Source organism: Lynx rufus, unplaced genomic scaffold, assembly GCF_022079265.1.
Source record: "Lynx rufus isolate CCGP_SWC_20201006 ecotype Redwood Valley unplaced genomic scaffold, mLynRuf1.p SCAF_6, whole genome shotgun sequence".
Lineage (NCBI taxonomy): Eukaryota > Metazoa > Chordata > Mammalia > Carnivora > Felidae > Lynx > Lynx rufus.
The window spans coordinates 1399850-1413317 of NW_025814878.1; the positions used below are offsets into that span (position 1 = coordinate 1399850).

Below are 13468 nucleotides of genomic sequence, written 5' to 3' on the forward strand. Positions count from 1 at the left end.
TGGACTTCAAAACTGCATTACACCACACAAATCGCACTTTTTCTTGCTCTGTAGTCTCTAGCGGGATCCCTCCCAAGCACTTTAGGAAATCAGGAGTTACCAGTGCAGCCCAGAGCCATTTCCATCTGGATGTTTGCAAACGATGAGGAAGGAGAGCAGTGGAGAGAATTAACAAAGGTGATCAACCTGTGCAGGGTGGCTCAGACTTCTAAAGTTTATGCAAAATAACATCGCAAAACCACAGGACCCCTGCCCACATGGGGCAGCGCCTAGAATGAGCGGTGCGCATCTGAGGCAGAAAGGCCGAGGCTCCAGGACAGGGGTGGCGGTGGGTGGGGCAGCTCCTCCTCCACTTCTCTGTCTCGTCCACAGTGGAAGTTAGGGAACGAGTCACTTGAAGTGCACGGTGAACCCTACCGACGTCACACATGACAATTACCTACAAACTGACGGTGAGCCTAAACGTAAGAGCAGAAACTATGAAAACTCTTTGAAGAAAACCTAAGTGTAAATCTTCATGACCTTGGGCCCGGTAATGATTTCTTAGATAGGATATCAAGAGAGCATGCAATAAAGAACAAGTTAATGAGCCAGATTTCAAAAGACACCATTAAGAGAAAAGACAGACGGGGGGAAAAAAAACGACTGTAAATCATATCCCTGGTAAAGGGCTTGTATCAAAAATATATAAAAACCTCTCACGATTCAATCAGACGACAACAAATACCCCAATTAAAAGATGGGCAAAGGACCTGAACAGACATGTCACCAAAGAAGATGCAAATGGCCAACATGCAGGAGAAAAAACGTTCACCCTCCTCAGTGACATGCGGACCAAGCCCCCAGTGAGCCAGCGTTTCCCACAGAGCGGACACGATCAGAACGACAAGTCCCATGGAGGTTATGGGGGAGCCAGAACCCTCGCACGTGGCCGGTGGGAGCGCAGGATGTGTGGCCACTGTGGGAACAGTTTGGCACGTTCTTAAAATACCGAACGTGGATTCGCCACGTGGCCCAGAAGTCCCGCTGCCGAGAGAGATGAAAACGTCTGTCCGCGCGAACACGTGCGTGTGAATGTTCAGAGCAGCATTCCCCCCGAATAAGCAAAGCATGGAGCTCGTCGGTGAAGAAGTCGCGTGTGCAGCATCTGCACTCACTGGAGCGCTCGGCACCGCAGAGGAAGCAAGTCCCGGTGCGTGCAAGGGCCCGGATAAGCCTCCGAAGTACCAAGCTCAGTGAAGGAGGCCGGACGCAAAAGACCACGTACAGTCAAATTCGTCTGAATGGCATGCCCGGAAAGGGCGAGCTGTCAGAAGAGGTGGCTGAGTGGTCACCTACGGCTAGGGAAGGGGGATCCAAGCGGATACGAGGCTTCTCCGTAGAGGGGTGTTCTGAGACGGACTGTGAAGACGGCCGGCTGCACAAACGTACAACTAATTACGGAGAGTCACCTAACGGTATCCGTCCAAGATTAGGTGAATTCTACCTCAAAGAGCTGTCTGAAAGAGCTGAAATGTTTTTAAAAAATCTAAGTGTCTGTATAATCCTGCTGTGATGCCAACGTTCTCTGGACATTCATCTCTTGAAGGGGACTGCCGCCCAGGAGGGAAGGTGAACACACAACGTGCCGGAGAAATGAGTCTCCCAGAGCCAGCCGTTCGGTGTCAGCTTCTGAAAAGATCTCAGGAAGCTTTAAGCTCGATCTTTTAAAAAAATCGCAAAAAAGAAACTAAAGAACACCATCAATGACATAGACTTTGGGCTAGTTTAGAGAACTAACTGCTGGAAGGTCACCTTCTGACAAAGATGCTTTCTCCTCAAGAGCTCATTCGGCGGTGCCTACCACTCACCTGTCACCTCTCCGTCCTGGGGTACACATCGATGGCCTCCATCCGGCATGCGGTAACGAGGCTTACCCTTTCACCCTCCCACACTGCCCGGGTGACGGAGGAGAATTTAAAGGGGCCCTCTTGCATCCTGAGTGGTGTTTCCTTTATCTGCTTCACTCTTCACGAAAAGCCAGGAGGTCCTAGGTCCTGAAGGACGGCGCCCGTCTCTAGTGCATCTGACTGCACCCCTTTGGTATGGGAACACACGAGTGAGAGCAACAGACCTCTGTCTCAGGTAACGTCTAGGCTCTGAAGCTGATAACCATTAAGAGACAGTATAACTGAACTTTCCTAAAATAAACCATTTATTGAAAAAAGAACCTTTTTCTGAAATTTCATCAATCAGCCTTTGCGTAACAAGCCCGTGGCTTGCCAATGACAAAAAGGTAAGGTTTCACAGTCAGTGCACTCGACAAACAAGAAGTTTAACAACAAGGCCCAGGACACCGATAACACTACAACTGCTTTTGAACCCGGGAAGGTCAAAAATACTACACTGACGTCACGGTCCTCAGTCACACGAGAAACAGGTGACAGAGGCGATGGTCCGTGTACAGTAGTAATGGCACTTAACATGCAGCTTCTTTACCTCGTGGACACCGTCACGCGGAAGGGCCCCGCGCCGCATCGAACAAACAGGAGCAGCAGGACAAGTGACGCTTGTCGCCTGTGCAGTCCTCAGTCTTGGAAGGTTAGAAAGGCTTACACTGCTTCTCGGCACAGTCTCTATGTAAATATTACATACAGTAGTGATTGAGAGAATTCTCCGAGCACACACACCACCAGGCCACAGACCAACTGGCTTCATTCTTCATCTGTGCAAACCTGTGAGGGAGGCAGGAGAGAGCTGAACACGATTCACGGTCCGCGCACAACTCACGGTGAGTCACTGCCGCCGCCTCCACGTTCCCAGCGCTGAGCCGGCGGGGGGAGGCTCGGCTGGTGCGGCGAATAAGGTCAGAGCTAAGTCACCGCTCTGTCACCTGACCACTGAAAGCGGTAAGAGTCTGTATGCTTTATAACAAAGAAATTAGTGTCTTTTTAATCACAGATCCTTAATATCTACATAGCAAATCCAGCTGTCTGTTCCCTAATTCCACCCACCCATGAACGTGGTCACTCCTCTCTTCCGCATCGTCCTTTCCTCTATCGGGGGCTCCCCTGCAAGGCCCTTCCAGTGTTGTTTTCCCCAGGGTTTCACGGCACCCCGCTTCTCCCTGAAATACTCTCCCAGCAACGTTCTGTCTCCCAGGTCTGCATCTGGGCCCCACTCTCTCCCGGGCGCGGGCCCGCAACACCTACGTGCCCATCTGAAGTCCCTGAGCAGACGTTCCAAACACGCCTCGACCGTGATCTGCCACAGACAGAACCGCCACCTCCATGACTCAGCACCCCGCCAGCTGCCTCTGTACCCCTCTTGGCCAACGGGGTCTCTAACCTGGTGGCCCAAGCCGGGGCCTGGGAGCCGTCCTGGACCCCACCCTCGCTCGCCTTTCTCAGCTCATCAGCTACTTGGTGGTGGCCATTTTAACCCCTAAATATTGCTGATAATTCGCCCCTGACCCCCCATGCCCAGCCTATTAGCTGTATCAGCAACTTCCTCACTATTCTGTTGCCAGAAGGATCATTCTAAAGCACTATTTAATATTATGCTTATAATAAAACTGAAATTCCTTCATGTGGCGCCTGCTTACTTTTCCAGCCTTACCTTTTACCAGTTCCCACCTCCCAGGATCCATCTACACACACAGTTCCTTGACTGTTTTTCCCTCTTCACCCTGCCATACCCCTCCCTCCCTGCCTGACCCCTCCACACCCTCCCACACAGCTCAGGCATCTCATTCCAGAGCAAGCAATACCTGAGATTACCTAGCTGGATTAAACTGCTCTTCTCAGTGACCCCACAACAAAGCATGCGCACCATTATCACAGCTCTGCTCTGAACATACTGACTGCTCAGTCATTACTAACTCCGTCTCTACTCTCCCAGAATTTAGTCATTACTAACCCTGCCTCTACTCTCTCCTGGTAGAACTCAGTCATTACTAACCCCGTCTCTACTCTCCTAGATTTGAGTCATTACTAACCCTGTCTGTACTCTCCTAGAATGTAGTCATAGTCATTACTAACCCCATTCCTACTCTCCTAGTAGAACTCAGTCATTACTAACCCCGTCTCTACTCTCCTAGTAGAGTTGAGTCATTACTAACCCGGTCTCTACTCTCCTGGAATGTAGTCATTACTAACTCCATCTCTACCTCCTAGAATTCAGTCATTACTAACCCTGTACTCAAGCAGCCTACGCACTCTCCAGAGTAGAAACAGGGTCGTTCGGCCAGTTCCATTAAAAATTCCACGTAACAGCCTCAAGTGCACTGCAAACACACCCGGATGGATCAAGCAGAGGACCTCAATGAACACTTATCCCCCCAAAATAACATACAAAACCCCTTGGCATAATACGTTGACCTCCTTTCCATTCCAGATATAGGGACTTTATATCTAAGTTCCCAAATTCCTTCAGTGCCAGACATAAGCAGAACTCAAACACTGAAACATGAAAAACACTGTTCAGCGATCTGCCCAACCTTGACGAAGGCGTGGTCGAGGAGCTGGCTGGCCGTCCACCTCATCCGGGGCTCACTTTCAAGGCAGTGAGAAAGGAAGTCCTTTCCTTCTGGGCTTAGTCTTTCAGGGATCGGTGGCTTGTGCCCCATGCCCACTTTGTACATAATCTGGAAGTTGTGTTCATATTCATGCCAAGGCCTCTAAAAGAGGGAAAAAACAGGTTTTAATACTACATGGCCTTAAAAAAAAAAGTGAAACTTTCAAGTCTTTTCAGGCACCTCAATATTAATACATGTCAGAGGCCGGCGAACTTTTAGCTACAGAGCCAAACGGTAAATATTTTAGGCTTGCGGACCACGTGACCTCTACCACAACTCCTCAGTTCTCCCACTGTGGGGTGACAGCAGCCACGGAAGGTGTATAAATGAATGGATGTGACTGCATGCCAATAAAACCTTATTTACAAAACCAGGTGGTCAGCGTAGGCTGCCGACCCCGTGTGGATGTTGTTAGCCCAGCATTACCTAGAAGCCACATCATACGATAAAAAATGTAACACATAAAATGATGTAAATATGTCAAGAAAACATATAAAACTCAACAGTTATCTTATAGGGAATTACTACACTACCTTATTGAATAGTGAACATGAAATTCTATTAGTGCGAAGCTCTGGTTATTTTATGTATCATAAAACATAACAATAAAATGCTATTTCATTCAGAGGCCGCAAGGTATAATACAGTTTCCTACTAATAACACGAGAGGTTTGTAACATCTTCTGCTTTACAAAAATGATGCTGCTGCACGTGCGCGCGCACACACACACACACACACACAATGGTACCTTTATACATTTGCCTCGTTTAGTATTTTCATCAAAAAATAAATTTTTTTAATAAACCTTTTAACTTTTTTTAGTGCTCATTTATCTTTGAAAGACAGTGAGAGAATATGTGAGGCGGGGGAGGCGCAGAGAGAGGAGGACAGAGGATCCAAAATGGACTCGGCTCCGAGCTGTCAGCACAGAGCCCGACGCGGGGCTCAACTCAGGTACTGTGAGATCATGACCTGAGCCGAAGTCAGATGCTTAACCAACTGAGACACCCAGGCGCCCCCCAAAAGAGAAGTTTTTAGACTCTGCAGATACTCAGTCCTACAGAACAGCCTCATTGCCCTAAAAATCCTTGTGCTCGATCTATTCCCCCTTCCTTCCCTTTCCCACAGCCCTTGGCAACAACCGATCCTTCTACTGCCTCTACGGTTTTGCCTCTCCTGGAATGTCACGTGCTGGAATCACACTATACATATGTGGTGTTTTCAGATTAGCTTCTTTCATGTGGTCGCATGCTTTTCACGGTTCCACCAAGTCATCTTCTGACAGCTCATCTCTTTTCGTTGCTGCGTAATATTCCGTTGTCCGCATTTCCAGTTTGCTCATCCACTCACTTACTGAAAGACACCCTGGTTGCTGCATCCAAGTCTGGCAAATTATGAATAAAGTTGCCCTCACATGCCAGTTGTCAAGTGGACCTAAGTTTCTGGCTTCCTGTTTCTTTCTGTAGCTCCTCGCTTCTCAGTGTTTTAACTTCAGCTTCATACTTTTTTTATTCCCTCGTAAGAGTGCTCAAAATTATAAATCTTATAAATATCTGGTTCCTAGTCTGTCACTCGTCTTCACAGTACTGTATCTTTTGACAGGTCACATTTTTCATTTTTTTTTAAATGTTTATTTTTGAGAGAGAGACAGAGCACAAGTGGGGGAGGGGTAGAGGGAGAAGGAGACACAGAATCTGAAGCAGGCTCCAGGCTCTGAGCTGTCAGCACAGGGCCCGATGCGGGGCTCGAACCCATGAACCACGGGATCATGACCTCAGCCGAAGTCGGACACTTAACCGACTGAGCTACCCAGGTGCCCCGACAGGTCACATTTTTTAATCTTTAGTCATGGTCTCTAGTTAGCAGATATGTCCGTGGTATTGATAATAAATGATACAAGCACATATCCAGTCTTGTCAGGGTACAGAGCCCCCCCGGGGGTTTGCCCCCAGGTGTGCACCCCGCTTACCTTGCCAGTCACCATCTCTATGACGACGCACCCCAGACTCCAGATGTCAGCGGCACGCCCGTGGCCTTCTCCTTTTGCGCGAGTGATGACTTCTGGAGCCATGTATGCTTTAAAAATCACAGATACGGGGATAGGAATAGGTTATAAACACAGTAGCACACAGTAATCAAGCCAACCATGGGATTAATATTGTCTAATATTCCACATAAAAGAAACAACTAATTTGCTGGGGGCAGGCAGGCAGGGAGATCTTTCTCTGAGTTATGTAATAGGAAATATCAAAAGCAATAGACATCTCGAATCAGTTTTCTGAGTGAACATTTTAAGAGGCTGAATTACTATCTAAAGGACGATTTTTGAATGGCAAATCTTCAGATAAACTGTATTCACATTAAAAATGTGAAACCTGCACTACAAAAGAGGATGAAAAGCTTTATGCCACTGAACAGTCGAAACAAATTAATTACCCTTTCTGCATGTCCCTCTTAAAGGGGACAAAAGAGTGGACCGTGGTGAGGAGCAGGCCAGGTGTGGGCGTGGCTGTGTGGGTAGCACGTCCCCGTGTGTGAAGACATTCACTTACTCCTGGGTGTGCCTACCCACTGCTTTTCCTTTAGAAGGGCCGATAATGCTCCAAACTGCCTGTCTGCTTTAGACAGACATGAAACGGTCACAGGTGCTGGACAATCAAGAGGTTATGTTCGAAAAGAAAAAAGCAAACCAGCCCATACCGTCGTGTTTAATATACATACAGCTGAGTTTGGGCTGGAATCATTTAAACATCCCCCATGTGAACAACAAACGACAGTGTTCCGGGGAAGAGAAGGAGAACTTTCCTCCTGCCTCTCACTCCGGGGGAAAAGGTGTTTAGAAACCCTCCTCCCTGTTCCCGGGACGAGCTGACAACAGGGGTGATGGAAAGCCCAGACGGCAAGTGCACTGTAATGAGTCGCCTTCGCAAAGCCCGATCGGGCCAGTCCCTACCTGCGGTCCCCAGGGTGCTATTCACTTCGCCCGGCATGGTCTGTGCGTTGTTTTTAAGCTTTACGGAGCATCCAAAATCCCCGAGCTTGATGAGTCCAGACGAGGTGAGGAAGATGTTGGCCCCTAACCGGAAGAAGGGCACGCAGGTGCATTTAAGCTTGCATGGTAACCAGAACTCCCAGGGACTTGCTTCACAAACTGAATTACGCAAAGCTTCATAAAACTCCACTTACAAAGATAATCACAGAAAGACTCTTAAGCCTTGTGCACAAATGTTAATACAAAGCAATTTTAATATCCGTACAAACAGCTTTGACCGATAGGTTCTGAAGTGAAATACGCACACAAACTCTGACACTAAAAACCCAGAGACAAAAAGGAGCTGTGTATATGGCGCAAATGCTTGTGCTGTGGGTCCCCGAAAACAGTGGGCACGGACGGAAGGCCCGGCACACGCACCGCTGCCCCGTAGGCCGACCGAGGCCGCCCTGGGCGGACGTCACCCTCTCCCTGAAGAGAACGCTCTGCCGCCTGCTTCTGTGTCTACAAGCAACGTGCCTCGCGTACCCCAGCTGGAGTCCGGGCTTATGCTCCCGGCTCCGGGCAGCTCGAGGCTCCACGATCTCTCCGGCACCGTGTGTCCTGTGGCACCTTCCTCAAAAAGCATGACAGAACCACTCGCGTTAGATAAGCAGCCACACAATGAGCTGACATCTAACAGGGAGTCCTCAGCGCCCCAGTGCTCCCAGGGTACGCTGTCCCCACAGCGGACTCGACAGCGCTAACTTCACGACTCTGGAGCTGGCCCACATGGGCACACTGGTGGTGCTGAATTATAACAAATGTCACAAGGACACAAGTGAATGGATTGATTCAAGGACCCTGGCTGTGCTGACGACAGGAAGGTACCATTTTGTGACGGGGGTCAGAGACAGAACAATTGCAAACAGGCAATGCCGTGGCCTGACAAAGAACCAATTAAGCAAGTGCTCAGAATGACCCCAGCAGCGGTGTCGGCAGACGGGCAGGTGGGGAGGCAACGAGACTGGAGGACGCTGGGGATTCAGGGCAAGCCACTGCAGAGAGGGTGGACAACTCTTACACCCAGACCAAACCAGGTTCTGGTGTAATCCATCCCTGCCCCGGGGTCTAGGGCCCGGCTGGAAGTCAGCCAATTCTAGAATGAACGTGTTTAGGCTGGCCTCAGGCTGTGTGACAGAGTGGAGTCCTTTACTCGAGGACCCATGGGAGACCAGTAATTCATCACTTGAATTACCTCGAAGGCTCCCAAATACAAAGGCCAGGGGCAAACGCCAGAGAGACAGTTCTGAGACCAGCAGGACCATTCCCCTCACGCCAGAAAACAAAAGCGCTTCAAATCAATCAGCGTGACCAAGTCAGTCATTGGCAGAACTCTATACTGGAGGAGGTTGGCGTCAATAAACGCTCTCGCCCAGGACACGGCTTCCATTTCAGACTCACTGTCCCTTCACACATTCACGAGGTCCACATGGAAATACCAAAGAGTCCGGACACGGGGAAAAGAGCTCCAGCAGTGAACGTCTAGTAAATACACAAGCTTGGCTAAATCAGCCTATAAAAATAGCAAATTTCATTTTTTTTTGAAAGTTTATTTATTTCGAAAGAAAAAGAGAGAGAGCACAGGCAGGGAAAGAGCAGGGAGAGAGGGAGAGTGCGAGAATCTCCAACAGGCTCCTTGCGGTCAGTGCAGAGGCTGATGTGGGGCTGGAAACCATCAACCCTGAGATCGTGACCCGAGCCAAAGTCAAGAGTCAGACATTTCACTGACTGAGCCCTGCGGGTGCCCCGCAAATTTTATTAGAAACCAGACTTCACTGAAAAGAGTGTGACCCGCAAAGAGCAGACTTATCGGCTCATGGGTGGAGACAAGTGTTCTACATGGCCTCTCGATACTGGGCTCTTTGTGGAAGCATATTGCCAGTAAGGGTACTTCTTTGTGGAGAAGTGACGTGTGGGAGTGGGAACGAGTGTCTTGGCAGCAGCCACGTTCTGGTGCTGGGCACCAAGGAGTCTGGTCTCCGGCAGCCAGGTGAGTATGGGGATCACCTTCGTTTTAACGTTTAGTTTGAGAGTAAGAGGGAGAGCGAGTGAGCAAGAGAGCGTGCGCAAGCGCCCGCATGTAGAAGAGGGCAGAAAGAGAGAATCCCAAGCGGGCTCCACGCGGAACCCACGAACCGTGAGATCATGACCTGAGCCGAAATCAAGAGGCAGACGCTGAACCGACTGAGCCCTCCAGGCGTCCCAGGGGTTACCTTTAATGTCTCGGTGAACTATGCCGTGCTCGTGGAGGACGTTGATGGCAACGGTGATCTGCTTTGAATACAGCCTGATGACGTGCTCCTGAAGTCCCAGCCTCGACACCTCTTCTAATGTCCCCTCGTCACAGTACTCCATGAAGATGTACATTTCTTCCTGCGGGTGGAAGAAGATGCAGCCGCGTGTTCACACGTACGCTAAGTGAAGAATCTGGAAAACGTCACAGGTCACACCCCAAAGGAATCTTCTTTCTAACGGTAGGCTACACTTGTCCTCCTCGACACTGAATCTGTCTTGTAGCAGTCATTTCTCGCTCCTGCACACAGGTGTCTGCCTGCCTCCTCTGTCTGGAATTATACAGCTGGTTGGGACAAGAACGTCTTCTCCAAATCACAGGTGGTAAGTGTCCATAAACCTCTGAAACGAAGTCTGCTATATAATCTCAGACAGGGACCAACAGGGCTGTCCCTACGAATGTATTATTAAGTACTGAAACACATCCTTTTCAGACACGAATCTGTTTGGGAAAACATTAAAAATCACCGTTCAACTTCCCCCAGAAGTTCAGACTCCACCGGGACGCTCCAAGTTATCCTCTTTCCCTCCAAGTGTTTACTTCCAAACACAAGGGGGGAAACGAATTTGAGGCTGTAACGTTCTCATTTCACAATGGGCCCTTACACACGTGTAAAAGGAAAATCAGCATTACTCGATAGCGCACACAACAGCGGTTCAGTGAAAACTGGGGGAAAAAGTAACGCGCTGTGTAAGGGGCACGTTGGAAGAATCTTCTGACTGGCAGGATGGGTTTCAGTGCTTTATAATGTCGGGTTAACGACTACAGTCTACAACTTACATTTTAGGAAGAACTCCTCTAGTTTCAGAGAGAAGGCAGAAATGATGTAACTCATGGAGATTTCCTGATAATTAGGCAAAGTTACTGTGCTCTGAAATGAGAAGACCTGTGATGTAGAACAGGACTCCACCTGCGCCCTTAACTGATTCCTCACACAAAACCGTGTGACCAAAGTTGGCTTACTCTATGCAGCTCCACACCAAAATACCGAACCAGATTGGGGTGTTTGATGCCCTCAAAGATTTTCAATTCGTCTGCAGTTTCCTTGATAGTTTTATGGTCGTTAGGTTGAAATCGAATCTGTGAAAAGAAAACCGTCAATTAGCGTCAGTCCTGCCACAAACCAGGACAAGACACCTTTCGAACGCGGGGGCCGGGAGGCCGTCTCCTGACGTGTGTACCATCCAGACCCACGGGACTACGGTCAGTGGCTTTGTGACTCGATTTTGAGTTTTTCTTTCCTTTGTCGGGCCACGCGAATAAAATGCGCCTGCTTTACGATACTGATGAGCGAGCAACCTGCTCACGGGATCACACTCCGAAGTGCAGACCGAACTCACAAAACCACTAGACAGTCAGCAGGCGATCACAGCTGTCTAGGTTCTGGGAAGGCAGAGATGAGAGAGGATTCTGCCCTCAGGAAGCTTCCGGCCAAGTGACAGTGAGGTTGAAGAAGCAGGGCGGGGAAGAGCCACACGGGGAAGACACGAAATGCCCCGGGAGCTGCGAAAGGGAGGCCCGGGGGCTGCGCGGGGGGCTGTTGCGCCCACACGAACGGCCGCGGCAGCCCCACACTCGTCCTCCACGGGCTCCTCTGCCCTTCGGAGTCCCGAAGCGTCTCCTCACAAGCGACAACGGTATCCGTTTCCCTGACGGGCCTCCTCGGCTTTTCCCGGCTCCCCCCCATCCTAGCTGCAGCTGTTTCTGAAGCCGATCGCAGAGGTCTCCTCCCCCGACTCCCCGCCAAGACGCTACCGTTGTCACCGTGCTCTGGGTCTTCGGCTAACTCTGCCTGCCTCCCCGGTACGGCCCCGAGCATCCCTGCGTGGGGGCAGAACCACGTGTGCACCGGTCTTAGCAGCCTCACCGGGATCCGCACTGGAGTCGGACACCCCGTTACTCTGCCGTCTCGGTGTATCTGCCCAGACGACGCAACACGGAGGCACCCGAGTTGGCTCTGTGCGCTAAGAAGGCCTCACAAACGAGCTGCTTTACCAAATCTCTGTCTCACAGAGAGGCTCCAAACAGAAGGGCCTCCGGGAAGGCCAGACCACTCACCTCCTTCATAGCCATCAATTCGCCAGTGTCGACACTGATGCAGGTGTAGACCTTCCCGTACTGCCCCTCCCCTGTGAACAGAACAAACACACTGCTCTCAGTCACCAAAGCTAGGTCATTTTAAGTCACTCAGATGTACAATAATCTTTTGAATTCTGGATCTATATTCAGACACCTACCTTACCTAGAGTCTACTATCGCAAGACCCAAAATGTTTCTGAATGTCCCCCAATAACCGAAAGCCATCTCTTCGCTGTGCCTTACCTGTAAATACCTATAAAGAGAAGTGACTTTGGCAAACCCCAGAAGAGGTACGAAGGTGCACACTCTGAGCCCTTACGACCCTTCAGGAGGTCAGGGTCAGGGTGGGGCACAGGGAGTAGCCAGGAGTGAGCCTGTGTGCAGGAGTGGATACTGCACCAACGTATCTTTGGGGACATTAAACTAAGGGCATATATGGCTAAGACTGGTAACAGTAATTGATAACATTTCTACAGCACTTCATTGTTTCCAGTGTTTCCTGCGCCTATGGATAGCTCTATGGAAACTTCAGGGTCCCGGAGGCTCCCAGAGTCCTACATTCCAACTGCGTCTGCCTCATCAGACCTAAACACTCCATACATAGATGCATTTAAAAGAGGGAAGGATCTGAAACATCATCAGGCTCCTTCCGTCACACAATCTCCCATGAGTTATTTCACCTGGAAATGAATTAATAGGCAATGTTTTAGGAAAGACTGTCTCTATTTGCATCCAGTCTCTCTTCGGTAATGTTCTTGAGGGAACACGATCGTAAGAATATCAACTGGAACAAATGGCTAACTGGCAACTTCTGGAGTTATCGAGCAAAACCAGTCGGTTTAATGAGCCACTTAAAAATCCAAAATCTCCTCTCATATTGCTCTTACAACACATTTTACAGATCTATGACATTTGCACAAACAAAAAACCAGAACCCTCTGCAAAAGACCTGCCACGTCTATGAGAAACGGCTTGAACCTAAAGACGTGCAATGATTGCCATTTCTAAGAGAGGCGACCTTTGTGTCACGTTCCTCAGTTTCCTTACCAATTTTGTTTCCTCTTTGCCACTTGAAGGTCACCTTCCTCAAGCCTACGTGCATAACATTATCATAAGATTTAGGGGTATCACAAACTTGACCAATGATATTCTTTCTCCTCATTTCTCGATACCTCTTTTCTTCGAACAATCGGACCGACTTCTGGATAGCCTCTATGGGTCCTTGTTTGGAAGCAGTGTCTGCAGAGAGAATCACAAACGCAGGAGTCCCCAGTCACTAGCGGTGAGTCAATGTCCGGCAAATAATCACAGAAACAGAGCACTGCACGTGACCACTGCCGCACGGCAAGGCACAAATGAGCAGGTGTGTCCAAGAGCTCCCGGCACCGTCCCCCCCGCCCCCCCCCCCCTGCACAGGTACATACATAAAACACAGGCTAGTCAGGCACAGAGGGTGCCTTCCTCCCCCCAGGCTGTGGCTTAGCAACCTCCCACCTGCCTCCAGCC

The 13468-nt window shown here is 49.6% G+C and overlaps 1 protein-coding gene across 3 annotated transcripts in view; it reads right to left on the minus strand.

Annotated features, from left to right (window-relative positions):
• Positions 1–2176: 2176 nt before the first annotated feature.
• The window catches only part of MAP3K4 (mitogen-activated protein kinase kinase kinase 4), a 114112-nt gene continuing 102820 nt past the window's right edge, over positions 2177–13468 (minus strand). For all 3 annotated transcript variants that reach the window (XM_047101695.1, XM_047101696.1, XM_047101694.1), the window contains 8 exons: positions 13010–13201; positions 11942–12012; positions 10847–10963; positions 9804–9963; positions 7510–7632; positions 6526–6632; positions 4478–4657; positions 2177–2714 (listed from right to left, as the gene is read on the minus strand). In XM_047101695.1, coding sequence (XP_046957651.1) covers positions 2694–2714; positions 4478–4657; positions 6526–6632; positions 7510–7632; positions 9804–9963; positions 10847–10963; positions 11942–12012; positions 13010–13201 — 971 coding nt within the window. In that variant the 3' untranslated portion in view covers positions 2177–2693. The remainder of the gene's footprint in view (positions 2715–4477; positions 4658–6525; positions 6633–7509; positions 7633–9803; positions 9964–10846; positions 10964–11941; positions 12013–13009; positions 13202–13468) is intronic.